This window comes from Agelaius tricolor, unplaced genomic scaffold, assembly GCF_023055355.1.
Source record: "Agelaius tricolor isolate 1412-34295 unplaced genomic scaffold, bAgeTri1.0.p SCAF_29, whole genome shotgun sequence".
NCBI classification, from domain to species: Eukaryota; Metazoa; Chordata; class Aves; order Passeriformes; family Icteridae; genus Agelaius; species Agelaius tricolor.
The window spans coordinates 8,563,097-8,589,369 of record NW_027269289.1 but is presented as its reverse complement, the minus strand read 5'-3'; the positions used below and the strand labels follow the sequence as shown (position 1 = coordinate 8,589,369).

Sequence of the window (26,273 nt, the reverse complement as noted above, 5' to 3'; positions counted from 1 at the left end):
CGAGCTAAGGGTGCTCACAGGAGAGCATCGCAGCCTCCAGCCAACTTGGCTGCCTGCTTGCTCCCCATCTGCTAAGGCACTCAGGGTGCGCTCACCCCTTCCCACACCCTCTGCCCTAGTAAACAACCAGCCCTTCCGCTGGGAAGGGGGAGCCTGTCTCCTGCACGAAGCCAGAGGCGAATGAGGAGCCTGTTCCTGGCCTCTGCCTCCCGGTCTGGGGCTGACAACTGAGTGGGGGAGACCCAGCCAGCCCCATCCCACCCAGGCGAGGGACAGTGGGGGCTGCACTGCGGTTGCTGGGACAACGCCATGGTCCTGGCAATAACACCACCATAAATCAGCCACCAGACAGCTCCGCCGGGAGCTGAGGAATCCTGGCCACACCCGCTGATTTCATCGCTCCAGAGAAGTGCTCCTGCCCCACGGCAGCACATGCAGCACAGCTGTGCTCCAGCCCCGGCCCTGTCGACATCATGCCTCAGGTCTCAGACTGGTGGATGCTCACCATGTGCTCAGGCTGGGGAGGGTGTGCAGCCCTGCCTACGGCAGCCAGCACTCCCCGAGGCCAGCCAGCTCCAAGGGCTGCTGAGGCATACACAGACCCCACCACTGCTGCAGCTCAAGCACTGACCCCACCATCAGCACATGCCTCCGGACATTACAGCACAGATGCAAGCTCCAGACCCCTCACAAGACTGCACAAGGGAGAGCTGCTCCTCAAAATGCTCTCATATCAAAATGACAATTTCTCACCTGCAGGCCAGAGGTTCAGCTCAGCAAGGAACATCTGCAACTCCCACTGACAACGTCTTGGGGACCATGACACAGGATGGGTCTGATGGGTCTTGAATCCAACCCCTGGCACGAACCCATCACCCAGCCCTTTGTTAGCTGGTAAAGGGGTGGGGTGAACCTCACCTTTCCAAAGCGGGCATTGATCACTTTCCTCTTTCTGGTTGCCAGAAGGATCCCTTGCTGTGCAATACTGTGGTTCCATCCCCCTGCATGGTGCCCTATGTGTACCTGTCGGGATCAATCCCTGTACAGGCCACCAATTGTTGGTGTTGGTGCTTGGCACCAATCCATGGTGGATGGAAACTGTCACCGTTAGTTTGTTATCTTACTGTAAAACTTACGTGCCTTCTCTCTGGGAGCTCCCACGGGCAGCTTCTTGCAACACTGACTCCTTTTTTCTTTCTTCTACATGACCACCTGACCCTTCTTCCTCGCAGCACAGCCAACAAACTCCAGCTCTCCTAACCCACTCTTTTATAACACCCATCCTTATTGGACACAGCTGTGCCCTATTAAGGGCAAGGCTGTTCCTACTCTTTGGTAATTAGTACAGCTGCTACTCCCCAGGAGTGAGATTACCTTCAAGCACTATCTCTATTCTCCTACAATCCATCCTCCCACATGTAAACCCAAATGTACAAGGAGTTCTCAAAAAGTACCCAGCCTGGCTACTGCCTGTGGTGCTCGGCCAGGGGATTTGTCCCTGCAGCCCCTGCCTAGTGCTCAGAGAGGGCTGGGAGAGACAGTGGCCCTTCAGCACAGCAGCTGGACCTTCTGGGACTGCCAGATTCCTCTGGCTTTCTGACAGCAGCTGAAGAGGCTGTGGCAGGAGTGCGGCAGGAAGTTGGAGTAAACATGGCCAGCCATGGAGCAGGAAGGATCCAGCCAGACCAGCACTGTTCCCAGGCTCCCCAAGAGGTGTCAGAGGCAGCAGCGGTGGCCATGGGCCAAACACCATCTCCTCCTGTGACTGCCCATGAGCTGCAGCAGGATTTGGGGATAGGAGAACCTTGTCTGGCTGCCTTCCAACACCAAGCTGCTCTCAGGGTTCCCACAGCAGCAAACTCACCACTGACGTGGACCACTGGATCCGGAACCAACTCCCAGCCCACCCACACACCACCAAAACATTGTGCAATGATTGGTTTTATGGCTGACCGTGTTTTTCCTACTTCCCTGTCTGCAGCTCCTTCCTTGCACCCCTCCTAAGGCACCCCAGAGAGCATGGAGCCCCAACACGTCCCACATCTAGCCCCAACACGGGCCAAGGCAGCCGAGCTTTCTCCAGCCCTCACCACGTCCCAAAGCCGCCTCTGAAGCACCAGGCAATCCTCGCATGTTACAGGACACGCTGACCCCAGCCCCACAGGCGCCCCAAGGGCAGCGGTCGCTGGGGCACCAACTGAGAGTGTCCCAGCCCCTGCCAGCTCCGCTCACCTTCACTCCCCTGCTGGGACAGGCCTGCCCGTGCTCCGCCGCCGCTCCACCGTGCAGCACCGCCGGCCTCGCCGTGTCCCCGCCCCAAGCAGCGGCGGCGCGTCCCGCCCCCGCACGGCCAGGGGCCAGGGCTGACCGGTCCTGGCTCCGGAAGGACCTCACGACCCCAGCCAACTCCTTTAACAGTACTTTATTTGATTAAAGACTCAGAATTCTCTGTGTACACTGGAATGTGCTCTATTCCCTAGGCCAGGATCATACAGGGTTACAAAAAGTGGGGACCTCGGCTCGGTTTAAATATCACCCTCCAATGAATGTAAGGAAAAAAAAAAAAAGCTCCTTGGATGCTTGAACTAACTCAGACTCCATTTTAAAAATCATACAGACAAGCAGCTCTGGAACAGGACTGGGTTAATGGGATTCATTGCCTACTTTGCTCAGGGAGAGAGCTTGCCCTCTCAGGATAGGACCAGGGTTGATTTCCTCTCAGGTGCTGCCAGCAGAGGAGAGACCACAAACTTCTTTGGCAGAGGACCCCAGGGGCCCGTGACAGGCTGGCTGTCTCTCACAGAGCACAGTACACGCACTTTTAGGGCCCTTACCTTCCACCTGCACTTGGGCCCTCTGGCTGCAGAGGTGAGGTGTGCCCAGGGGCAGGTGACACTCGTGACAGGCCCCAGCCATGCAGGTGAGATGAGTTGTGAGGGGAGCACAGGTCTCTGAGATGAAGCAAATAACGCTCGTGAGGCAGCAGTAGGAGAAATGGCTCGGATCAGCCCCTGCATTACCTGGAAACCAGCATTTCCTTCTCCCACACCTGCCAGTGCTGAACCAACACTGACTTAAGACAGGTCCTGATATGCAGGCCAAGTAAGTCAACCAGGCTCCACAGCTCCTTTCACCCAGGCAGACAAAGCCCTCAGCCTCCCCAGACACCAAAATGGCCTTGCAAAGGATATACAGCTGGTTCTAACCTAACTAAACTTCCTCCAAAGCCTGGCCTGAGAACAGCTGTGGAAGACAGTAAGGACACAGTCCCATTTGGATGCTCTCCCCGCTGCAGCAGGAACCAGACCACCTAGAGCGGAGCTGGAGGAACAGCAGTAACTGTGTGGGGCAAAAGGACTGAACCCCCGGATCCCTCTTTCCCACCCCTGCTATGAGCCCCCCACCTCTGAGGCCAAGGTCGCTTGCTCAGCTTCCACCAGATGAAAGGGTCAGGACCTGCAGGTGGCCCCACACATGAGAACCAGAAGCCAAGGAGAAATTAAAATGGCAGCACCAACAACGGAACAGCACGTGATGCTTCAGGAGAGAGTGATGTCTGGTCGGCTCTGGGCTGAGCTCCGAGCATCTCGGGGTGGGGGGGAGCATGTCAAAGTCAGGCTCTTTGCGGAGATCTTGCTTTTTTTGCCAGTCGGTAAAAATCTGCCAAAGAAATTTGTGGCCTTTTCCCCCATGAGCACATCACTTCTCTGCAAAAAATGTCTGTGACCCCGGAACACTGTAGATGGCAGACAGAGCCACACATCTTAGCAGAGGGGGCTGTGGCGTTCCCAACATTCAGAATAAACGTCGGCCTTGTTTTTTTTAATTTAAAAATTTCTTCCATTGTGCGTCACCATGTCTGGCATTACAGGATTTCGTACTTGTCCACCAGGAAGGTGGTTTCAGTAGAAAACCTTACAGGGCTGTTCCCGTCTACCTGGGTCACTTTGGTAACCTGTGGAGACAAGAGGCAACATGAGCTCAGCGCTGAACATCACTCCCTTACTGCAGCGATGCCATGCTTCCCAACACCATGATAGTACAACCGACCTGCTGCCCTCTAACCACAGCTCAGCCCTGAAACAAAGGCCTTTGTTCCCAGGATCCCTGAAAGAGGGGAGTGATTTTCTGTGGTAACTGTGTCTCCGCTGAGGAGCGAAGTGGCAGCCAGTGCTACACTTCAGTGGAGACAGACAGCCGTATGCCAAGCAGTGTTTCTGCTACAAGGCTGATGGATTTTCCAACAAAGTCTGATGGGAATTAACGACTACTCAGAGACTTGAAGACACAACTGAAACTTCAGGCAAACTCCATGAAGTGTCAGCTGCCAGTGTTGTCTGCTGGCACTCCCAATTCCAGCAGTCTCAGAGGCAGGTTAAAGCCAACCCTTTAGCCATGGCCAGTGGGACAGCATGGTGCCCCTGCAGCACGGCCAGTGTCAGCCAGCCGGGGACCGAGGCAAGGGTGACTTCCCACCTGTGTGAGCACATGCAGTGACCATACCTGTATGTTGCAATAGTTCTTTTTGGAGATGAAGGAGACCTGCACAGGGAAGAAGTCGTTTGGCTGCCCTGCTATGCTGAACTCCAGGCTACCGCTCTTGTTTTTGGCATCTATCACTGGCAGGCACCACTCAAGGAGGTTTCTCCGGCTGTCGTGGCGATACTCACCATCAATCTCCCCAATCACTGGGGCACCAACACCAGACCTAGAGCAGGCAATGAGAAGTGACAATAACTTCCCTGCACAGAGCTAAGGAAATGCCTTTTATCACACATTGGCTTGGCCAGATCCACAAAACAGGGAGGGGAAGGAGGCGATGGGACTCATTAGTGCTGTGTGATAAGGAGCATGACTTACGGCAGGGGGATGGTGATGATCACATCATTCAGTTCTAGGCTCTCCTCTTGCAACTCATATTCAATGTTAACATCGCAACTGTTCCCACTCTCTGATGGCCAGCAGTTAACTGAGGAAACAGAGACAGTAGGTGAACCATGCAGGCCTTTCAAGTGGAATAGGCTTTCATAAGATGATGCACTTCAAAATGCCCAGTGAAGTCACCCTCAAGCTGACTTTAAGAAAAGGTCTCTATTTTCACTGAGGTGTTACAGAAAACACACACTGCCAAGGACAGGCACTATCCAACAGATACACATAGTATCTCCAAGGTCTCACGACATGCCAGGCTCCAGGCAGCCCAGCTGCTGCAAGGTGGGTACCAGCAGCTCATGGACAATCACCAACTTCTTCTGCCCAAGCCCCCAGACTTGCACTCACTTGTCAATGGAATGAAAGACTCTTCTGTGGTCTGCAACCTCCACTTCAGCACGCCCACATCACTGTTAATAGGGAATGACTTCTCTGGGTTCTTCAAACCAATCTGTGACTCTGTGGTGAAGAGCTTCTTGTCCACGTTTGGGTGAGTCTGCAAGAGAACACATGCCCAGACTATAGGTCTAAGCCCAGGGACAGAACAATAGGTAATGCAGGTTCTACCAGGACAGGCCTACACATTCCAGTGTTTGCTTCGACAAAACACACATCAGGTTTCCTGCTGGCTCAGAAGCCCATCTGAAGCACAACTGCTTATCAACCTGGGAGTCCTTCCAGAAAATGCTAATCTGACAAGAAAGATCCCCACCACTGTATTTCTTACAAGCACCTGCAGCAGATACTCAAGCGATGCAGGCTGGTATCTACAGAACAACTATAAGACAAAGACCATCCTGAATGATTACAGCAGACATTTCAAGAAAAATCAATCTAATGCTGTTAGGAAAAACAGCCTGACACCATAACATTACTGTCTCCCCTCAGCAACCTTAATGCACGTATATGTCAGTGTCCAAACTACATTTAAACACTCTCTTCACAACCTCAAGTGTGAGCAGCTTTTTAGAAGCAGAGGATTTTTGCAAGTTCCTGTTCAAGTTGTACTAGAAAGACAGGAGTCAGCAAAGGGCTTGGTCTCATCTTCCACCTGAAGCACCACCTGTGGCAGTGCTGTGAGCAGCCCACTCATGGATGCACTGGAAGGAAGTGGACTTGCAGACAGATGATGTACGGACAAGTCCCTAACGAGGAGCGAGCCAGAGTGTGCCAAAGCAGCACCTCCTCCAGGGATCCGTAGGGTCACATGAGGAGGGAGAAAGGGAAGGACCAATCTCCCAAGAACCTTCTGAGCTGCAACTGCTGACTGCCCTCAAGCATCCCAGGCACAGCAGTGACAGGACAAGCAACCTCAGAAAGAAACAACTTCCAAAAGAATAAATCAATTCCCCACTAGCACAGGAAGTTTGTTATCCCATTTCCACTCCACAGCTGCAGCTGACATCACCCAACAGGCACTGAGCAACACATCAGGCTGCTGCAAAGTCCAAGTGAGGTCACCTGGCACGCCAGGGTGCACTGCTGGGCAGATAAGGCTCTGAGGGCAAGATGGTGACCAAGATTGCATTTCTCCAGTGAACTTCAATCCCTTGAGCATGATGGGCCCTGCACTTCTGCTAATACTTGCACTGACTACTCCCATTTCCAATATATTTGCTGAGAAGGCTTAGATGAGAACACAGGACAGCAAGATACTTGAGTACTTCCATTATTTTTCCCCTGGAAAGAAGCAAAAACATGTTCAACAGCATGGGACTCCAAATAGGCTTTACCTGTAGCTGTACTCCCCTCTTGTCTTCATTTTCTACATGCAGGCGAATCCGTGCAAACTTTTCATCAGAGATGTGCAGCATGATCATGCCATGAAGCTCCATGTTCTGCAACCCTCCGTCACGGCCACAAGTCAAGGAGATCTTCTCCTCTATTTTCATGTGCACGCTAGACAGGCAGAGGAAAAAGCTCAAGTCCTACGCTCTTGGTATCCCCCAGACAACAGAGATCACTGCTCAGTAAGGACAGGCTGTACTGAGCAGGGGCTCCCAAACAACAGCAAGGCTGGTACAGTGGGGGCTAATACTGCTCTGACAGTGAACTCAGAGGCAGGAGGATCCATGCATATGAGTCTGCAAGGGATGGGAGCCCAGTTAAATGGTAGTGATGCAGCATCTTGACAAGCTGGTCACTCAAATCTCTGACAGGCCACAGTGCACAGCTCAGGGCATTAAAAGGTTTTTAATTGCTGTGTGTAAAATGAACTGTGAACATTCCATCCTGAGCAGTAACAAGGCTGGGAAACAGCGAAAATGGCGCAGGAATAAAAGCACAGGAAAATTCCCAACCCCAGCTCAACAATGGATGGACAACCCATTTTAGTTAAGAGGATGCCTAACCAAACTATCTGCTTTTTTTGCTGACATGCTTTCACAGATTTTGCCCAACTGTTATAATTACAAGGTAAGAAAATACAGGAAAAAGCCAAAGAAGAGCAAAGAAGCTGCTCTCTCCCAAGGCCACATGCAGAGGGAGAGCTGTGAGGAGACTGCTTCCAAAGCAAGGGCAGCACTCACCTCTCCATGTTAATGGGAGAAGTGAGAACTTTGGCTGCTTCTGCAGAGCGCTTGCCTACAGAAGTCATGATATTTTCTCCTTCTGATTTCAGCTTGTCCACGAAGTTGTCCACCTCCTTCCCTTTAGCGCCGAGTTTCAAGGCTTTACTGGGACCTGAAGGCCTGAATAAAATGTGTAATAATCTCCAAGTCAGCTGACAGCAGTGGGTTCCCCTTTCCCAGTTACCTTCAAATACTGTAACTTGACCATCCCAACAACATACCATTCAACTTGGCAGCCTTTCTGGGGTGCTAAGTTATAATTTAGATTCAGATATAGTCCCACATATTACCAGGAGCTGGGACCTCTTTTTCTCACACAAAATGAAAGCCCATTGTTCATCCAAGAATCCAAAGAGACTATGGGGTGCTACTGTGGTACGTGGCACAAATGGTCCTCAATACTTACACAGATGAGGAACTCATGTTAGACCCTCTGGGCACGTGGTTTGAGCCAACACTGACTCCAACATCTGCCACCTGCCTTCCTCCCTACCTGGCTGGAGCTGGTGCCACTTTGGGCTTCTCGGTCTCGATGATGGTCTCTGTGATCATTGCTGTCACGCCCCCAGACACAGCCGAGCTGCCAAAGCCCCCAAAGCCTGGTGCCTTCTTTCCGTGTCTCTCCGCATCCCTCCTGGCCTGCTGCAGCTCCTTCGCTTTACGGCGCATCTCGGCTTTTGCCTCACGTTCTTGCGTCTGGAGGAAAAGAGAAGAGCCTGATGGAGCTTTGCAACCTCAGCTCTGCCCTGCACAGGAGCTAAGTGCAGTTGCCCAAAAACCCCTGGCCAAGAAAAAAGACATGAGCATTTAGCCCTCAGAAATGCTAATTAATTGCACGGCCCCTCCAACACTCTGTATAGCAGAAGTGGTGCTTCGCAGATAGGGCACCCTGTGTCAGGACTGCAGGTGTCCCTGCTCACCTCTCTGACTGCCCGAAACACCTTTTCCTCATGTGAGTCCATCTCAGTGAAGGTCCGAATTTGTGCCAGATTTACGTTCTCACGGTAGCCCAGGGCAACAATTTCATCAAAGGCAAAGATTAGGTCAAAGCAGTGTTCTGAGATCTCATTCTCTTCCAGAGCTCGACAATATTCAGGGATCTAGAAGGGGAGAACATTTTAAAGGAGTACCCACAAACAGTACCATGTAAACTCTTTCTTTCTACCATCCCAGGGGTCACAACTGTGCCAGACCCAAGCCCAGCACAACTTTACGCTGCTCTTTGTACCATTACATTGTCAATAAACAAGATGAAGTTTTGACACTGTTAGTTCTTCTACATCAAAATCCATATAAAACCTCTCAGCTTCATCATAACACTAACTCAAAGGAACCCAACTGCATGCTGGGACCAGTGAATTTCCTGAAAATCCTTTGGCTGTGTGAAGACACAAACTTGCTGCTTCAGGATCCCTGCATAGCAGCACTGCACTTGTAACAACGACACACTGTACAAAGAACATTTAATGCTAAATTACAGTGAGCCCTTTGGTCTCACCACATGAAGTACAACTGATGATTTTTTTAATGTGGAGTTCAAAACTACCACCAAAAATTCAGAGCTTTCTGTCCAGTCAGAAAGGGAAGCTCTGGAACACAGACCCACCAAGTGGAGGCATGCAGTGCCCCTGCACCAGCTCAGAAACAGATCCCTCACAACAGCACCGCTCTGGGCTACATCACAGAGTGCCAAGTACTTACCACTCTAGAGAAGAGTCGGAGTGTTTCCAGGTCTTCCAGGATGTTGCTGTTTTTGGTGGTAATCAGCACCATGTAGAGCTTCTCCATGGGCTGGTACACGTACCGCACGCTCTCTGTCTCCACAAACGTGTGCTGCTTCCCTGTGTTCATCAGCTTTGGGAACGCCGCCAGCAGCCCCTCGATGCGGGTGCGAGTCATCTCCACGAACTGCCGGGACACGATGGCCTTCCCTGCCTTCGTGCACACAGCAGCTGCCAACAGCACCTGGAGAAGAGCAGCGTGTCAGCAGGGCCCCGCCCGTGCCCACGGAAAGCATCTCTGACCACCACACTTCACCTGCACACCCTTCCTCAGACAAGATCCTAAGTCTTCCTCTGTGACCAGGAAATGAACTATGTCAAGAGCAGAGACATCCTGCTGATCCTGAGACATCTCTCTGATCTACATTCTGTCCCAAAACAATCCTGAGAGCTCTCCCTGCTTCTGTCAGGCAAACGATCATTCCTGATTTCACACAGACCGAGGTGTACAGCCCCTGGGAGTGTTAGGGGAGGCTCCGGATTATCAACTTTTCCCTCAGGCTGCCCCAGCTTACAGCTGCACACAGGACCGCTGTGAGATATAACATCTCCCAGCGCCATACGTACAGCACAGCCAGCTTAACGAAGCCCCGGGTTGACTCCCAGGTAGCTCGCAGGCGTTAGCACACCGACAGGGCAGCAAGGCACTCACCAGCTGCACGTTCTCAATCTCCCAGTCTGCCCAGACTTCCTCCCTATATTTCTCTCTCACAGATGTTAATTCCTTTTGTCAGGGTAATTCTGTTCCGCGCTTCGGATCTTTTAAATCCGCAACTGCTGTTACTGACAGAAAGGATCCGAAATCCTCAAACGTGGCAGCGCTGATCCCTGCCGCACCTCGGGCAGAGTTTAGCTCTGCCGGAGCTGTGTGCGGGTCTGTGCTAACCCAAACACCGCCGTGACAGACAAAAGGAGCCGGACCGGCCCTGAGACACAGGGTGCCACGGGGGAGCGGGAGGGCACCACCGGCCCGGTTACACCTTATAGCCCGAACGCCCGTTACAGCAGGCGTGAGGCCGTGCTCAGGAGGCACAGTAGCTCCAAGTCACCAGAGAAAAAGTGCCGCGTCCCCGCCGCCCCCAGAGGCCCCGGCCGGACCCGGCAGCGCCGCGCTCGGTCCCACCAGGCCGCGGGCTCCAGTGCCGGCCTGCACACAGGCTGGGCGGCCGGGCGAGCCCCGGGGGTGCCCCGGGGGCTGTCCCGAGCCCTGCGCTGCCCGCGGCGGACAGGTCCTTCCCTTACCATAGCAGCGGCAGCGGCGGCGGGATCCGCACTTGGGCCCTCCGCTCACTCCGGTTCCCGGGCGGCCCCGCAAGATGGCGGCGCCGCGCCACGTCCGCACCCGGAAGTACCGTCACGGCGGGGCGGGGCGGGGCGGGGCGGGGCGGGGCGGGGCGGGGCGGGGCGGGGCGGGGCGGGGCGGGGCGGGGCGGGGCGGGGCGGGGCGGGCGGGGCGCTGGCTCCTCCCGGCCGCCAGGGGGCGCGCGCGGTCGGGCCGTGCGGGCGCTGCGGGCGCTGCGGGCGCGGCGGGCGGAGTCGCCATGGCGACGGCGGCGGCGGCGGCGCGGCGGGAAGCGAGGCGGGCGGAGGTGGGACACGGGGGATACGGCGGGACAGGATGGGCGGAGGTGGGACACGGGGGATACGGCGGGAGACGGCGGGACACGGGGACGCGGGTGGAGGTGGCGCACGGGGGATATACGCCGGGACACGATGGGCGGAGGTGGGACACGGGGGATACGGCGGGACACGATGGGCGGAAGTGGGACACGGGAGATACGGCGGGAGACGGCGGGACACGGGGACGCGGGTGGAGGTGGGACACGGGGGACACGACGGGGCGCGGGCGGAGGTGGGGCACGGGACACAGCGTGGCAGCGCACGGCGGGTGCGGGCGCCGGGCCGCCCCGGGCCTCGCCGCCGCTGAGTTCGGCTCTCGGCGCAGCCCCGCCCGGTGGAGAACCAGCCGTACGACGAGAGCCTGGAGCTGCCTGAGGCCGATCCCGGAGCCCGCTCGCCGCGGGCGGGGACCGCGGGCCGCCTGCGGGACTCCCGTCGTCCCGGCGTGTCGGTCGGAGCGGCCGGGAGCGGCGGCCGGGGCAGCGGAGGGAAGGTACGAGCGCAGCGGGCGGGGGCACGGCCCCGTGGGGCTCGGTGATATCCCGTGAGACCCGGCTCTCGTCCAGGAGGAGGCAGCGGCACACCTCCCCGGCCCAGCCACCTTCAGCGAGGATGACGACGAGGACGACGAGGACTCGGAGGAAGATTCCTCGGAGAGCGACTCGGAGGAGGACTCGGAGGAGCACGGGGCCGCGCTGGAAGGGTGAGCGGCGTTCCTGGCCACGGGGCCGGGCTGAGGCTGCTGGCTGCCTTTGGGGCAGCTCCCCCGGTTTTCCCAGATCCCGCGAGGGTGAGCAGAGTCGTGGCCATTGGGACAGGCAGCTCCTGCCTCCTCCTCCCCGATGCTTCAGGGTGGTGGTCCCTCCAGCTGGTGAACCTGTCCTGGGCCTGTTTGCTGTGCCCAGGAGAGACTAATCTCCCTCTACTCTCTTCCTTCTTTTAGTGACTTCAATCCAGCAGATTTTGACTACCTGCAAGTGTCCTCTGAAATCAAAGATCTCTTTGAATACATCAAGAGGTGAGTGGTGGCTCTCCTTTGTGTCAATTATTGCAGCACAGTTTCTAGTCACCTATGCTGTGGTGGTGGTTTTTTCCAGGTACACTCCCAAAACAATAGAGATTGAGCACAAGCTGCAGCCTTTTATTCCAGACTTTATTCCTGCTGTTGGAGACATTGATGCATTCCTAAAGGTACAGTTTCTTCAGGTTCCCCTCTCTGTCCAGCTCCATGAACCGAAACAGAACGCAGGCTCAGAGCAGGTAGGCAGCCAGGCCGTGCAGCTTGGGCTCTGGTCTGCCCCTGCTCTGTCAGATGTAACAGGTAGAGACCTGGAAAACTACACTAGTGGTTTTGTCACCTCCCAAACAGCACTTGGGTAACTTGGGGGAATGCCTGGGTTTTCCTTCTCCAACACCGTGTGCTTTTCAGGCAGCTTAGAATGCACATCTGAGAGAGCCCACAGGAAGGCACCTGCCCTGGATCCCCAGAGAACAGGGCTCTGTTTTCCTGCAGGTTCCTCGTCCCGATGGCAAGCCTGACAACCTTGGCCTGCTGGTCCTGGATGAGCCCTCAACCAAGCAGTCAGACCCCACCGTGCTCTCCCTTTGGCTGACAGAGAACTCCAAGCAGCACAACATCACAGTGAGTCAGGGAGAGGGAGGTCACACTTGCTGCACATTTCCTGCAGTAAAACCATGGCATTTTACTCTTACAACTGAGAAGCTGACTTTAAAAGCAGCAAAACCAGACCTTTTGCTTTAATCCATAGTTTTAAACTGCAGTGGATCTGAACCTTGCTTCAGTCAAGTCTTGATATGAACTCTGGGTCTGTTCACTTCAGGTGATGCTTTATTTCCTTTTGGTTGTTCATACCCAGTTTTAGTTGGCATTTTGCCTGCAGAAATCCATTGGTAAAGTGCAGCTGGGAAAGAGAGATGGCCTGGTTCACCAGAAGTGAATGCAGCTTTCCCAAAAAGCCCCAAAACACCATTAAACACTTCCAGGTTTATATTTGTGTTTTTAGCAGCAAATAAAAGTGAAGAGTTTGGAGAATGCAGAAAATAACCCTAAAGCCATTGAGAGCTGGATTGAAAGTATTAGTGAACTGCATCGCTGCAAGCCTCCTGCCACAGTCCATTACTCCAGGTGAGTTACTGGATTACTTCTGATGCTGGCAGTGGAAGGTTGTGTTTGATGCTGAAGTTGATGTTCTAATCTTCCCTGGCAGGCCAATGCCTGACATTGAGACCCTGATGCAGGAATGGTCACCAGAATTTGAGGAGCTCCTGGGAAAGGTATATGGTCTGGGTGACCAGTAGTTAGCTCAGTGCTTGGTCTTAGAAACCATCTCCCATGAAAGCTGGGTGCCTGCTCCATCCCACAGCCCAGGCCTCTTGGGCTTGTTCCTCCTCACGGCTCCGCCCTGGGCAGAAGTTGGGGAGCAGCCCAACAGGGGAGTTCCCAGCTGCTGCCCCAGTGGCCTCTGTTTGCTCCCAGCTCGAGCAGTCGGAGCAGATCTGACAGCCCTGTCTGTTGCAGGTGGGCCTTCCAAGCGCAGAGATGAGCTGTGACCTTGCTGAGTACATCGACATGATCTGCGGTGAGCTGGGGAGGCTGTGCTGCTGACACAATGTGACGCTGGCCTGGCACTCTCACTGAAAGCCAGGGAGCTTTAGCTGCAGGCTCAGCCCCGAGCACTCGGGATTATTCCCTCTGCTTCAGTGGGAGGTGGGCTCTTGTACTACTGGGGTCTGCAGTCTTTGGTGCCTGGAGCCCCAGTGGTGGGGGGCAGTGGGAGTTCAGCCCCTCCTGACAATGCTCTGCATGGGGCAGTGCAGACCAGGTGCCCTCACACGCTCTGATCTCACCCACAGCCATTCTGGACATCCCCGTGTACAAGAGCCGGATCCACCCTCTGCATGTGCTCTTCTCCCTCTTCTTGGAGTTCAAGAACTCGCAGGTACGCAGCTCCACCCCGGTGCTGCTCACCCAGCGAGCAGCACTGCACAGCTGGGCCCTTCACATTTGGCTTTGTGATGGCAATGGGAGTGTGCAAAGGCCCCAGAGAACACGTTCTCAGCTGATGCTCTTTCTCCCTGGTGCCTCTGCCTGACACAGGGAGCTGGGCTGTGCTCTGGGCTGAGGTGCCATGTTGTTCAACAGGCCAGCACAAGCCAGAATGCATCTCCTTGGGCTGGCTGCTGAGCACAACTCAGGGTGTGGCCAGCGCATTCAGATGCGTTGTGTGTGCTCTGAGCAGTGGGAGTCAAATCTTTGCATGAGCATGTTCTTTTTCCTGCAGCACTTCAAGCCCCTGGCTGATGGGCAGAAGGGCAGGAGCCCACCATCCAACCCACCCTCACAAGCAGCGGAGGCAGAGGTGTTGAGCTTTAATTGATGCTTCACATTAAAGCCTCATCTCCTGGATCACTGTCTGCCACTGGACACTGAGGTGTACCCAGAGCAGGTTGGGAGATATTACACAGCAAATCAGAAGCCTCTCTGATCTTAGAGACATTGTTGGGCTGCTCTGTGTTAGGGAGTAGGGCTTGACTGACCGTATTTGTTGCAGAAGCTGCCTAATGGCTCAATTTTTGACTTGTTCCCAAGGAGTTCAGCATTAAACCAGCCTTTCCCAGTGTCAAGCTCTCTCTGCCACAGGTGCTGCAGAGCAGAGGCTCCTTCAGCACACACTGTAAGGGCTGGAGCAAACAGGAATAAATTCCACATTCAGACACAACACTCAGATCTGCTCAGGGTGTTGCAAGCTCTGACCTGGAGACCTTGAATCTCCTCTGCTCCTAATTATTGCACCCCCTTTCCTGTTGAGAAGAGTCCCTTGGCTCCTGTCAAGCAGAAATAACCTGTATGGCACCACAGAGATGCTTGGATTCAGTTTATTGCTGTTGGGCTCTCCTCAGTCCCTGCTCCGCTGACCTCCCACCCATCTGCCACAGCAGCAGGGACAGGGGCAAAGAGGATCATGCAGGGCGTCACAAACCTGCTAAAGCAAAGCTGGTGCTTGGCTTTACCGAAGAGGAATCGCAGTGCTAGAGCCTGGCTATAAACAGTTTTGATGCATTTTGATTATAACAGAATATCAGTAAAGTTCAGGGACTGCATAAACCCATGCCTTGGCTGACAGCACAGCTCCCAAGCCCCGCACAGCACAGAGCTGGGGCTGGTCAGCTTCCACTTCCACCACGGCCTTCCTGGCACCCTCAGCTGCTCAGCTCCTGGCACAGCCCTGGCTCATGGGCCCCACGCTGCAGCTCACAGCCAGATCTCATCACTGCTCATGCTGGGCACTTTGTAGATGCGCCCAGACACTGGGAGCTGGATAAAACCTGCAGGACAAAGAACTCATTGCCTGTTGGGGCAGCCACGGAGCTCCATGTCCCACAACACATCTTTTAGGGCTGCTTGCCCACCTGCTCCCCTTACCAAGCTTGCTGAGGACCAGGGAGTTTTCCAGTCCCAGCAGGGCACTTTCTTCTCCCCTAGCACTGGCTCCTGCATCCTTGGGGGAAGCTGCAGGGAAGCAAAGGAATGAGAGCCAGGACATCTATCCCTCACCCAGACAGGACCTGCAGCCCCACACGTCTCGCTGCACTGGCACATCAGGGTTTTACCTCCATCTTCCTGTGCAAGGTCACCGAGGCGCAGGTTGGGTGGCAGGGACTGGGTCTGGCGGGGCAGACGTGTGCCCTGGGGCTGCGGGGGCTCAGAGCTGCTGCAGTGGGAGCACTGGCTGGGTGGGCTGGGTCCTGCTTGCCCCGGACCTCGCATAAGCTTGGGCAAGCGACATGCCAGGCAGGCAGCACAGGAGCCCAGGCTGAGCAGGGCAGATAGGGCCAGAGCTGCTCCAATGGCAACACCCAGGACAGGCAGCTCCACACGGGCATCCAGCAGACCTGCACCAGAAGTGTAGAGCCCTCAGCACCCTTCCACGGGGCCACTGCACCATTCCCACCCTTCAACAGTTACCTGTGGGCAGGAGGGAGGCAGTGGTGATGCCCACACTGTTGGCTGCACTGATGGAGAGGTTTCCAGCTGTGCAGTTGAGATGGATGTGGAGTGAGTGGTTGGCCAGCCCTGGGTAGCTTGTGGCACCCAGGAGGAGAAACTTGGAGGTGTTGGCCATCACATGCCCATCCTGGTCCATCCAGGTGATGCTGGCAGGTGGGTTGGCTTGCACCAGCACAAAGAGCACCAGGAGAAGGCCAGTGCCCTCAACCTGCTGGTAGTGGGCACCTTCCTGGAGGATCTCTGGCTTATCTGGGTAAAAAACAGGCAGTGAGATGGGGAGGAGGGATGGGGACAACACAGCTAGGAGCAGGATTTGTCTCGCCTGGGTCCAGGAGCGCTTGGCTACCTCGCTTGCACAGGACTGACAAGATACTGCCCTGCTATGGCTGTGGTGGATGCAGGTTATGGTCGTGCCCAAGCTGGATGGGAGCCCCACACACCCTCCCCACATCCCAGTCTGGAGCAGGCCGGCACCGTGGACCTTACACTGCACATTGAGAAGGATGGAGATGTTGTAGCTCTCACTGGAGGTCGGGATGGTCAGGGAGCAGTTGAGCTGGTGGTCGGAGCGCTGGCCAGTGAAGGTGAGGATGCTGGCAGTGTCTGCAGTCGAGAGGTTGACTTCCTGTTTCTGACCGTTGAGGTACCAGGCCAGCGTGGCACCAGGGGCTGGCCGGGGAGCCCAGCAGGTGAAGATACGACTCTCCCCCTCCTGCAGGGTGCACACTGTTCGCGGCTGCCTCTCAGTGGTGGGGTCCAGCTCCTCCAGTGCTGCTAGAGAGCCCCCCACACATCAGAGCGGTGGCAGGGGTCCTGCTCTGGGAGTCATGCACCGGACCCCACCACAGCCTCACCTGCCAAGCAGAGCGCCAGGAGGCTGAGCAGCAGTAGCAGCAGGAGGGCAAGGGCAGCCCCCGGCCAGCCGCTGGCACAGCCCATGTTATATCAGCCGTGCTCAGCGCTAGGAGAGGCAGCTAGAGCAGGGACGTGGTGTTCCAGCACACAGTAGGGTCGGAGGATGCGGCCCAGCCGCACCTTACCTGCAGCATTGCTGCTACCGTGTCCAGCCCAGTCTGCAGTGCGGCTCTGCGCCCGGGCCCGGCGGGCAGGGCAGTGCATGCGGCGCAGGGGCGGGCCCGGCACGGCTGCGAGCGCTCGTCCCTCTGGCCGGGCCCCGTCGCCGCCTTCCCGAGCGCGACCGCCGCGCGCAGCCGCGGGGTCGGTGCCGCCGCTTGCGAGGGCGGCCGGGGGCTGCCGGGCCGAGCCGGGGTGTGCGCGTCCCCGCGATTCCCATCTCCCATCTGCAGGGAAGCGGGCCCAGAATTGCGCCCACCGCGCCACCCATCTCACCGGGGCTATGCGCGCTTGGGAATCACACCACAATGCCTCCTGCAATGTCACAAGCGGAGCCCAGGTGCTGGGAACAGAGGGAGCTTTATTCGGGGTGGAGCACAGCGAGACAAACACAGCAAGGTGCTTTGGTACTTTCCCGTCCCTGGCTGTTAGCCAGAGGGAGGAACAGGAGCTCTGGCACCTGAGGTGGACCTTTTCTGGACCTTTCAGACATGTCTGCCTGGGCCAGCTCAGGAGCACGGCTCTACCCAGCCCATCTCCTGCCCGTCTCAGTCGCTCCCGGTCCCATCGGGGTTGCGCAGCCGACCGAGCATCTCGCAGAGCATCTGGTTGCAGAGCGCAGAGTAGGGGTTGAGGAGCACGAGCTGCTGTCGGGCGAAGGCGCTGCCCAAGCGCGCTGCGCGCTCGAAGTCCCGCCGGGCGTCCTCGTCCCGCGCCTGCAGCCGGTGGATGAGGCCGCGCTGCACGAAGCTCTGGCAGGCGGCACGGCCGCGGCCGCGGCTCAGCCGTATGGCGGCGTCCAGGTCCTGCAGGGCGCCTGGCAACGAGGGCAGGTGTTGGTAGGGGCTGGGGCTTCCAGGAGACCGCCCGCACCTGCGCTGCTCACCTGCTACGTCTCCGCGCAAACGCAGGGCCTGGGCCCGGTTGTTGTAGCCCGAGGCGCGCTCGGGCAGCTGGCGAATGGCCTCGTTGAACCGCTCCAGGGCCGTGCTGATGTCTCCTGACTCAGCCGCAGAAACCCCCTGTAGCTCCAGCTCCCGCACTTGATCCAGCAGCTCCAACGGAAAAGCTTCCACTGTTGCAGTGCAAACGGGAGACCGTGACTGGGAAGTGGAGGCACCAGGACGACCCACGGGGCCCAGTCCCACTGCCACCCTGCAGTCCCTGTCCAGAAGGGAACAGACACAGGGCAGGGTGCCTCCTCAAGCAGGCTCTGCTCCCAGCCTGCAGAGCCTCCTTCCCTGCCCACCTGCTTGCCCTGTGGGGACCCTGCTGGCAATTCCAGCGAGAACCTGATGCAGCATCACTCACCTTCATCCTGGACATCCTCCTCCTCCTCATCCAACCCTGGGATATCCCCAAAAGGGGTGCTGGGGTTGAAGATGGTCTGCAGGACGGCCCTGTCGTTGTCCGTGGCCATGCTGCTGTGTCACTGAGGCCTATGGCAAGGCTGCAGGCACAAGCAGGCTGCCACAGCCCAGTTAATGTTCACCCTGCCTCGTCCTATTGCAACCTGGGCTGCGGCCCCACCGCCCGGCCAGTGCCCCCAGAGTGACCCAAGGTCACTCGCACACACCGGAGCCGAGGGCTCTGCACTGAGCACCCCATGCAGCCCTTGGTGCTGGCCAGGGGCTCCCAGCCCTTGGGAGTGTCTTGGAGAAGAAGCAGCTTCTCAGTTCTCAAGAAGAAATGGAGAGAGCCCTCTGCAGCAATAAACTTGACATGTTTATTAATTAAACTATCACTTAAATAAAAAAAAGTGCATAGAAAATAAACATGTTTAAAAACTCCTTTTTTTTTTTTACAACTATGTACACTTTTTATTTTTACATTCAGTCTTTTGCAGAGCTTTCAGCATTTTTTTTAAACTATTAAAGTATTTCCTTCTTCCCTGTGGCAGGGAGTTAACACTGATGTACTTTAGACACGTTTCCTCTTTTTTTAAAAAAACCCAAAAAACCAAAGCCAAAAAAACAAAACAAAAAAAAAACAACCAACCTGTAGATTGGAAGAACACAAGAAAAAAAAGTTTTGTTATACATGATAAGTTGTCAAGAAATGTATTTCTAGAACATAACCTTGCCTTTGCAGAGCTTTTTTTTTTTTTTCCTTTTTTTTTTTTTGTTTTTTGAAACAATTATTCACCTATCTGTAGTTACTAAAGAGACTGTAAGTTCAATAAAAGAAACACCACAAGTATAGTTCTTGGCCGATAGACGAAGCTACTGTACCTTGTTAAAAAGATACCAGGAAAGCACAGAGCACATTTTTCCCTATATGTAGGTGGTACCCCAACATTCATAACCAAAACAAGAGGAAGGAAAAGAAGAAACCAAGTTGTACAAGTACTGACTGTAACAAGAAGGGCCAGGAAAGGCCAAACCACCCGCTCCCAGCTTCTGGCCCTGGCTGCCAGTGGGGAGTGAGCAGCAAGGCTTTCCTGGAGCTGTGAGCAACTGTAACACAATCCTTATCTATAGTGTTAAAGAGAATTAAAAGCCATGAACCGATACTGAACTAGGCTTCATTACACGGTGCATTACTATATTAGTTCCTATATATATTGTATTTATAGTTATAAAAAAATTTGCAAGTGTTGAGAGTGGACCAGTGTATGGGTGAATGGCATGATTCTGCACAGACCGTCCTGCTGAAGAACTTGGTATTGCTTTGAAATGAAAGAAAACCAGAAAAAAAAAAGATACCCAGCCCTTTGCAATGACCCGCTTCTCCTTAAAAAAAAACATGTCGGTTTGTACAAAAAAAACCCAAAAACGCCCTAAGGTTCCTTTTTTAGTATTTTCAGATACCATGATCTGCGTCAGTCCTTATAAAATATACATTCATACACGGGGAGCTGGGCGCTCCTGGCCAGCCCGGGCCGAGGCCGGCAGGCTCGGCTGCCCCGGTGTGCCCGAGCCGGGCTGGCCGCGGCGGGTGCAGCTCCCGGGGGTACAGAGAGATTCACTGGCCACAGCGGCGCCTGCCGAGGCAGCCGCCACGGGAATAGCAGCAAAGCGGGCGGCCCGCGGGCTCGGCTGGTCCCGGGGGAGGAGGGTGCCTGGCACTTGGCTCTGGGGACTCCTGAGGCACAGCGCTCCCCTCCACCCTCCTTCCCACTTCTCCCCATGCGGGGCGGCTCTGGGCAGCGCTTCCCAGTGGAACCTCCTCCTGCAGCCAGGAAATCGGGGAGCGCGGGGTGAGAAAGCGTAGCTGAGCTCTGGGATAAATCAGGGGCTTGGCCATGGCGAGGGCTATGCCCCCGCCCCGCGTCAGAAACGGAAGGAAAAGGGCCAAGAGCAGCTGTGCTCCGGGCCACAGGGCCCAGATCCCCCGGGTGGGCACTCTCTGGGCTCCTCAAAGTATGTGCGTTCCCAAACTGTCAGTGCATCAAATCATCTCAGTAACAAATGCAGCCTCAATGTGACTTTGCTTTCAACAGTTACCAACAAATTATCCTCACACAGTGCAATAACAAAAGGAAATCGGCAGGTTCTGAACCTCCGAGCGCTGCTGTTCCTTCTCAGGGCAGAGGAAGAAGTCTCAAGACCAGAGAGGAGTGGATGGGGGATGCCCCTCTGAGAGACCTGGGGAGTCAGCAGGCACTCCCAGTCCCTTCCCCACCGACTGCCAGTGCCGGTTCAGAGCAGCCCTTGGATACACCAGCTCCAGGAAGAGTGGCTCCTGTAACAACTGCAACCTAACCACCAGGAAAGCTCGGACAAGCTCGGGCGCTTTCTGCTTTCCCTTCTGCGCAGAAAAACCCATCTGCCTTTGAAGGACAGACTGTGGCAGGAGGTGTGTGTCTCAGACTGGCCTCCCAGCAAAGAGGTATTGAGGGTCACGTCTCATCCTGTCTTGCTTTTCCTTTTTAAACCCTTGCAGGATACCAGTATGGGCAAGGCAGAATCAAACTATCTGCCCGAGTCACACACTGTCCTCCCACAGAGCGAAACTTATTCCATGCTGGGCAGCTCTCCCTCCTGCCCCCATCCTTATGGGCAAATACAGTTTAAGGTCCAGTCAACCCTCCCGGAGACAGTTACTAAAGTCAAAAAGGCAGAACAAGAGTAGAAAACAAAACTAAAGCAACCCCCCCACTGGAGAAAGGCTCAGACTGTGTCCAGCCAGGTATTTCCTAGAACCATCCTATGAAAATAAAAAAATCATTAAAAAGAGATTCTCTTAAATTAGGATAATACCACTGTAAAAAGCCTCGTCATAAGTGCTTTCCCCTATGAAGTGCTTCTCATAGAAAAATATACAAAATATATTTACATTTATAAAACCTTAAATACTAAACTGTAAACAGAACAGAGCAGAATCCAATGTTGTCACCGTCAGGCTTGGGTCTCTCATTTGTCTCTCTCTGGTTTTGCTCTGAGGCACAGGGCAGACCCCATAGGGAGGAGGACTCACACTGCTCCAACCAGGACAGTGGTGTCCCTCAGCCTGCTCAGACCTGGCCTGGTTCCTCATCCACTGTGCCAATGCCTCCTGCGTTTCCTACGCATGTCGGGATGCTGCAGGCGAGCCCAGCTGGCACTTGGCCTTGCCTTTGCAGAGAACTTTGGCTCCGTTTTGGTGTCCTTCTGTGTCTTCTGGGGAACACAACATGACTACACCCAGACGACTGACCATGACAGGCTGCAGGGGCACTCTCCTGCCTGCCCCCCCAGGCCTGGGACACTGCGGCAGGGCAGAGCAGAGCGGGTGCCTCCACACCAGTCCTTCCCAGCTCCTGCTCTACAGCGGTGTGCGGCCAAGGCCGGGCTGGCTCACACTCCCTCCTCTCTCTAGAGATCTCAGTTCCTCGAGACACTGCTGGCTGGCTGTGCCAGGAGCTCGCTGGACAGAGGAGGAACCCAGCTGCTGGAGACAGGACCCAGAGGACTACCTCCCTCCCACATGGCCCAGAGGGAGTGCTGGTGAACGGGAGCCTTTGCTAGCAAAGATTTACAGTGCCCGAACTGTTGGCACAAGCCCTCCTTGCCAAAGAATGCCAGGAGCTCCCCTGCTCTCAGGCAGGGATTTCAGAGCAATATGTCAGCCAAACTCTTCTTGTGTCTAGTTGTGGGCTGCTCTTTCCTGCTCTCCTCAGGAGCGGCCAAGCCAGCCCCCCGCACACCTACTCCCACTCACACATAGTGTTTTGCAGACATGCAGTCCCTGGGGGCCGCTGGCAAGGCACAGACCTTCTCCCCAGGAGGCAAGCTCAAATACTGCACTACCCAACCACTGACTCAGCCCTAGGAAGGAGAGCTCTGGCCAGGAGACAGAGAGGGACACGACCCACGACTGCTGCCCTGTGCCTGGGCCTGGGGTGACCTCCCCTCTCCTCTCCCACTCATTAGCCCCACGCTGAGAAACAAATATGGGGGCGGGGGGAAATGAGAATAGCAAAAACATAACCATGCTGATCTTCTCCAGCCGCCCATGTCTCTCACAAGGGTGAGTGTGCACATGCGAGACATGAAGATGTGGACTCGGACAAACACAGCCGCCAGTCTCAGGTCCCTGAGCCCAGTCCATCTTCACTCCTGCTTCTGGCCTCTCTGTCCTGTCTGAGTGGCCGGGGAGGGGCTCACTCCAAGCTTTGGTTCACCCCAGGCCCTGCAGGGCTCACTTGCAGCTGACGGAAGTTCTAGTTTAAAAACTTCCTGCACTTCTTGGCACCGCAGTTACAGGGCAGTTTGTTGCTGGCGTCTTCAATGGGGAACTTATAGTCATAAGTGAGCTCTTCCCCTCGGTAGATTTTGCGCATGGCAAAGATGACAATGTGTTTCTGGCCATCGATGTTGATGACCCGAGAATAGCAGTTGGGCTCGCAGGAGTGGTTGATGAAGCGGGCTGCGTTCCCGTGCATGGTGGCATCCACCACCTCGGAGTCATCAATGCGGAACATGTAGCACCCGATGCCCTGTGCAGGGAGGACAGAGGAGGATTAGTGCAGGCAGGGCAGCACACCTGCCCCAGCAGACAGCCCAGCTCTGAGGAGCGTCTGCAGCCACTCTCCACTGGGCCTCACACATTCCTGCCTGAATCATTTCATGCCCACATTCACTGAGACTAATCTGAGACCCTGCCCAGACCACAGAAGGGAAAGAGAAGTGCCTCTAAAGCTCCAGCTAGAATGAAAATAACCCAAGAAATCAGTAAACACAATTTGAGATGTCCCCAACAGAATTTTATATAGGCCTGTCCTACCTTCACAGCCACTTTTTAGCTCTCCCAAACTCTTTAAGAACACCTACAAAAGCCCAAAACTCACCTTACTGTCGTAGTATTTCTCTCGTTTGTCAGTGAGGATGGAGCGAATGACATTGCCTGAATATTCGATCACCATCTCACCTGCATCGATGTTCCTTTTGCAGAACAGACCCCGGCCATGGATAGGAGACCTAAAATGCAGTAAGAAAAGCAAATTATTTCAAATGAGACAAGCAAAGTTCAAAAACATCAGATTGCAAAGGCTGCAAAAAACAGGCTGTGACAAGGACCACTGTTGTTGTACTGTTAACCCTTCTCAAAGGGAACACTAACAAGACCACAACCAGGTCACTCTGCCTACATCTGAGCTATTACCAAGGTAAAGCCAGCAAGGAGCAAGTGGTCTTTGCTGAGGATTGCTTTTCAAATACATAACTTGGGCAGAGAGGAGGAAGAGGGAAAAAAATCTCAAGCCTGCTTTTGCCCTCAGTTTTGCAGTCTGGCTTCACAGAAGGTTTCCAGTTTCCACCTTCCCCTATCCTATGGACAATGGTACCAGAGCAAAACCGTACCTGTAGACACCAACTGCCTCCTTGGAGGTCTTCTTCAAGTGCCGGAAGCGCATGGGCATTGGCAGATCCATACTGGTTGCCCTCCTGGAACAAAGAGGCACAGCTAAGTGATGACCTGTATACGAGACTCTGTGCCATGTATTATCTGGGGCACTTTCCAAGGTGGAGTAATTTATACACTGTACAATTTAGACACTGCAACCTTCAGATAATACAATCAAAATAAACGCAGTGTTTTCATATATATATATATCTATCTAAAAGATAATTTCCTTTCTTTCCTCCTCAAATTCTCATCAGATTGTTTTCATTGTCAAGGAAAAGAAGCATTTGAAGGCAGACCAGTCTGGTGGTCACCTTCAGCTGTCACTTCTCTTGTTACTGCAGAAGTCACCTCTATATCTGGGAGTGCTTGACAGCTTTCAATGTTTAAATACCCCTCAAAGCACACAACCCTTAACTAAGTGTGATCTGCTCATTTTAACACCTCAATACTATTTTCCCCTTTGAACCTTTAAGCCCTGCTGCATACCGAGCTGATTTCAGCTGCACTTCTTCTTCTTCCTCGTCATTCGGGTTGTATTCTGGTGGCTGTCGGTGTTTAGACGCCAAGAAATTAAACATATCAAATGCAGATTTCCTGCAATTTAAAGAGACCAAAGGGAGTTTGTTTTACTGACTGAAAATAAACGTGGTTGCCACAACAGTCTGACATGTTTACTGTCTCACACCTCCCCTACTCTGCCCTCCCTTAAAGCCCTGTGCATCAGGGCAGACACAGCAGGTTCTGAGAACCTCCAGTAACAGCCTCAGCCAGGAAAGGAAAGCTTTGTTAAACCAAAGGGGCCACAAAGTGGCACAGGAAAATGTGCAGAATTCAAAGATGCTGAATGGTTGATTTTCATGTGCCAGTTTTTAACATTTATCTGAGAGCTCTAGTGCTGCCGAGATTTGCCGCTCCTGCCCTGCCACAGCCTAAGTTATGGAGCCAAAGGGCCATAAACCCCAATACTGACAAGGCTCACACTTGCCTCAGGTGGACTTCAGCCCGAGCAGAGCCATGTGGGTTCAAAGGAGGTTCATTGGCCTCCTCTGGCTTGTGAAATCTGAACTTGTAGTTGTGGCAGTGCTTTGCTCCATACAGTTGCTCTATCAGGAACACAACAGTATCATGGATAATCCCCAACATCCTCAAACCGTTCACACCTGGAACAAGAAGTAGAGCACAACAAACACTAATTATCAGTGCAGACTTGGAGCAGGAAGGTACAGCAGCTTGTCACAAAGAGCTGGGACACCACACAGCTGTCACAGCAGCACTGTATTAGCTATTGCATTCTATGTGAGAGTCTCTAATCCTTCCATTGGGAAGAAATTACCCTCCATAAAGCCTGCAGCAGGTTAACTGGAACTATTGAGAGTCTAAGACCCTCACAGAAATATCTGTTTGCTCTCCTATGTTCAGCACAGGCTGTTACCTGCAAAGGACAGCTGCTTCAGGCGGGCGTTTGAACGGGCCTCTTGCACCTTGTCAGTCAGAGACTTCCAGGCATCTGCAGCACACACACAGATGACAAATGGTGACAGGGTATCCGAGCACTGGGATACTCATATTTAAATAAACTAATTGGAGAATATGAAGTTTCCAACTTTCCACAGGCCATAAATTAAGGTCCTTGGATCTAATTGCTTTCATTCTCTTGCAAATTCATATTGGCATAAGGCAGGGTGTTCAGCAATTGGTCTGGAGGAAAAGTCTGGACACCCAATACTCCACTGTGTGATCCACATTGCCTGTTTCTTGACAAACTACAGTTCAACATCATTGGTCAATTGATAAAACAAAATGGGTCAGTGATATATATAATAGGTCCCTGAATATATTATACTGAAAAATAAATAATAGAATCCAGACATTATCAGGATGGGAACATCGACCTAGGATTGTTCTAGGGCTGTAAACCAAGAGATTTCTCTTTCTCTTTTTTTTAAATCTATAAATAAAGCAAGTAAGAGGTCCTCAGACGTAATAATTTTACTTCTAGTAAGGACAGCTAAAACCAACACTGTGCAGTTCTCACCTTCAATGCTTTCTGCGCAGATCTGAAAACCATCATCACTAGAGATCTCAAAAACCAAACCTTTTTTTGGTTTCTTCTCACCAAGACACTCTTTTCTCTTTTGTTCTTGCTGAAGCCAAAACATAAGAGGGGAGCTGAAAGTGCCCTCTTCTTCCTCAAGAGCTTTTGAGCCTAGAAAAGACAGAAGTCAGCATGAAGATGGGAATTGGAAAGAATGATTTTTACACCTGGTGTTCCACAATTGAAAATAACTTACTGACTTGCCTTTTCACCAGCAAATCCAGCCAAGAAAAAAATTCTAGAGTGTTGCAGTAAGAGTGTGAAATCTCAAGTGCTGAAATTCTCACAAACTAAAAACAGAGACAAAACTATTTGTCCAAGATCTACAAATAGCAAACAAACCT

The 26,273-nt window shown here is 53.9% G+C and overlaps 5 protein-coding genes across 14 annotated transcripts in view; 1 reads left to right on the top strand and 4 right to left on the bottom strand.

Moving 5' to 3' along the window:
- Nucleotides 1–2,407: 2,407 nt before the first annotated feature.
- ARCN1 (archain 1) lies at nucleotides 2,408–10,678 on the bottom strand. The gene is made up of 10 exons (XM_071449856.1): nucleotides 10,526–10,678; nucleotides 9,204–9,467; nucleotides 8,423–8,602; nucleotides 7,996–8,198; nucleotides 7,461–7,622; nucleotides 6,666–6,831; nucleotides 5,281–5,428; nucleotides 4,861–4,969; nucleotides 4,504–4,708; nucleotides 2,408–3,955 (listed from the first exon to the last, which is right to left on the bottom strand). The coding sequence occupies exons 1-10, from the start codon at nucleotides 10,526–10,528 to the stop codon at nucleotides 3,866–3,868; spliced, it is 1,530 nt and encodes a 509-aa protein (XP_071305957.1). The 5' UTR covers nucleotides 10,529–10,678; the 3' UTR covers nucleotides 2,408–3,865.
- Nucleotides 10,679–10,756: 78 nt separating this feature from the next.
- IFT46 (intraflagellar transport 46) lies at nucleotides 10,757–14,548 on the top strand. 2 transcript variants are annotated; one of them, XM_071449650.1, is made up of 11 exons: nucleotides 10,757–10,872; nucleotides 11,229–11,396; nucleotides 11,470–11,606; nucleotides 11,847–11,921; nucleotides 12,001–12,094; nucleotides 12,417–12,545; nucleotides 12,931–13,049; nucleotides 13,132–13,198; nucleotides 13,443–13,503; nucleotides 13,778–13,863; nucleotides 14,206–14,548. In XM_071449650.1, exons 1-11 carry the CDS (start codon nucleotides 10,825–10,827, stop codon nucleotides 14,299–14,301), a joined length of 1,080 nt encoding a protein of 359 aa, XP_071305751.1. In that variant the 5' UTR covers nucleotides 10,757–10,824; the 3' UTR covers nucleotides 14,302–14,548. The 2 variants fall into 2 exon arrangements, with proteins under 2 accessions (XP_071305751.1, XP_071305750.1); XM_071449649.1 differs by having other exon boundaries at nucleotides 12,928–13,049.
- A 238-nt stretch (nucleotides 14,549–14,786) lies between these two features.
- TMEM25 (transmembrane protein 25) lies at nucleotides 14,787–17,382 on the bottom strand. Of its 6 annotated transcripts, XM_071449648.1 has the most exons (6): nucleotides 16,973–17,382; nucleotides 16,419–16,644; nucleotides 15,891–16,181; nucleotides 15,536–15,817; nucleotides 15,348–15,434; nucleotides 14,787–15,250 (listed from the first exon to the last, which is right to left on the bottom strand). In XM_071449648.1, exons 1-6 carry the CDS (start codon nucleotides 17,231–17,233, stop codon nucleotides 15,177–15,179), a joined length of 1,221 nt encoding a protein of 406 aa, XP_071305749.1. In that variant the 5' UTR covers nucleotides 17,234–17,382; the 3' UTR covers nucleotides 14,787–15,176. The 6 variants fall into 6 exon arrangements, with proteins under 6 accessions (XP_071305749.1, XP_071305743.1, XP_071305746.1 ...); XM_071449642.1 differs by having other exon boundaries at nucleotides 15,891–16,644; XM_071449645.1 differs by having other exon boundaries at nucleotides 15,891–16,706; nucleotides 16,787–17,110.
- A 166-nt stretch (nucleotides 17,383–17,548) lies between these two features.
- TTC36 (tetratricopeptide repeat domain 36) lies at nucleotides 17,549–18,580 on the bottom strand. The gene is made up of 2 exons (XM_071449653.1): nucleotides 18,318–18,580; nucleotides 17,549–18,081 (listed from the first exon to the last, which is right to left on the bottom strand). The coding sequence occupies exons 1-2, from the start codon at nucleotides 18,424–18,426 to the stop codon at nucleotides 17,555–17,557; spliced, it is 636 nt and encodes a 211-aa protein (XP_071305754.1). The 5' UTR covers nucleotides 18,427–18,580; the 3' UTR covers nucleotides 17,549–17,554.
- Nucleotides 18,581–18,710: 130 nt separating this feature from the next.
- Nucleotides 18,711–26,273, bottom strand: part of KMT2A (lysine methyltransferase 2A) — a 40,117-nt gene continuing 32,554 nt past the window's right edge. For all 4 annotated transcript variants that reach the window (XM_071449636.1, XM_071449634.1, XM_071449635.1 and 1 more), the window contains 7 exons: nucleotides 25,870–26,040; nucleotides 25,267–25,341; nucleotides 24,820–24,994; nucleotides 24,321–24,428; nucleotides 23,789–23,872; nucleotides 23,278–23,407; nucleotides 18,711–22,926 (listed from right to left, as the gene is read on the bottom strand). In XM_071449636.1, the coding sequence (XP_071305737.1) occupies nucleotides 22,651–22,926; nucleotides 23,278–23,407; nucleotides 23,789–23,872; nucleotides 24,321–24,428; nucleotides 24,820–24,994; nucleotides 25,267–25,341; nucleotides 25,870–26,040 (1,019 nt within the window). In that variant the 3' untranslated portion in view covers nucleotides 18,711–22,650. The remainder of the gene's footprint in view (nucleotides 22,927–23,277; nucleotides 23,408–23,788; nucleotides 23,873–24,320; nucleotides 24,429–24,819; nucleotides 24,995–25,266; nucleotides 25,342–25,869; nucleotides 26,041–26,273) is intronic.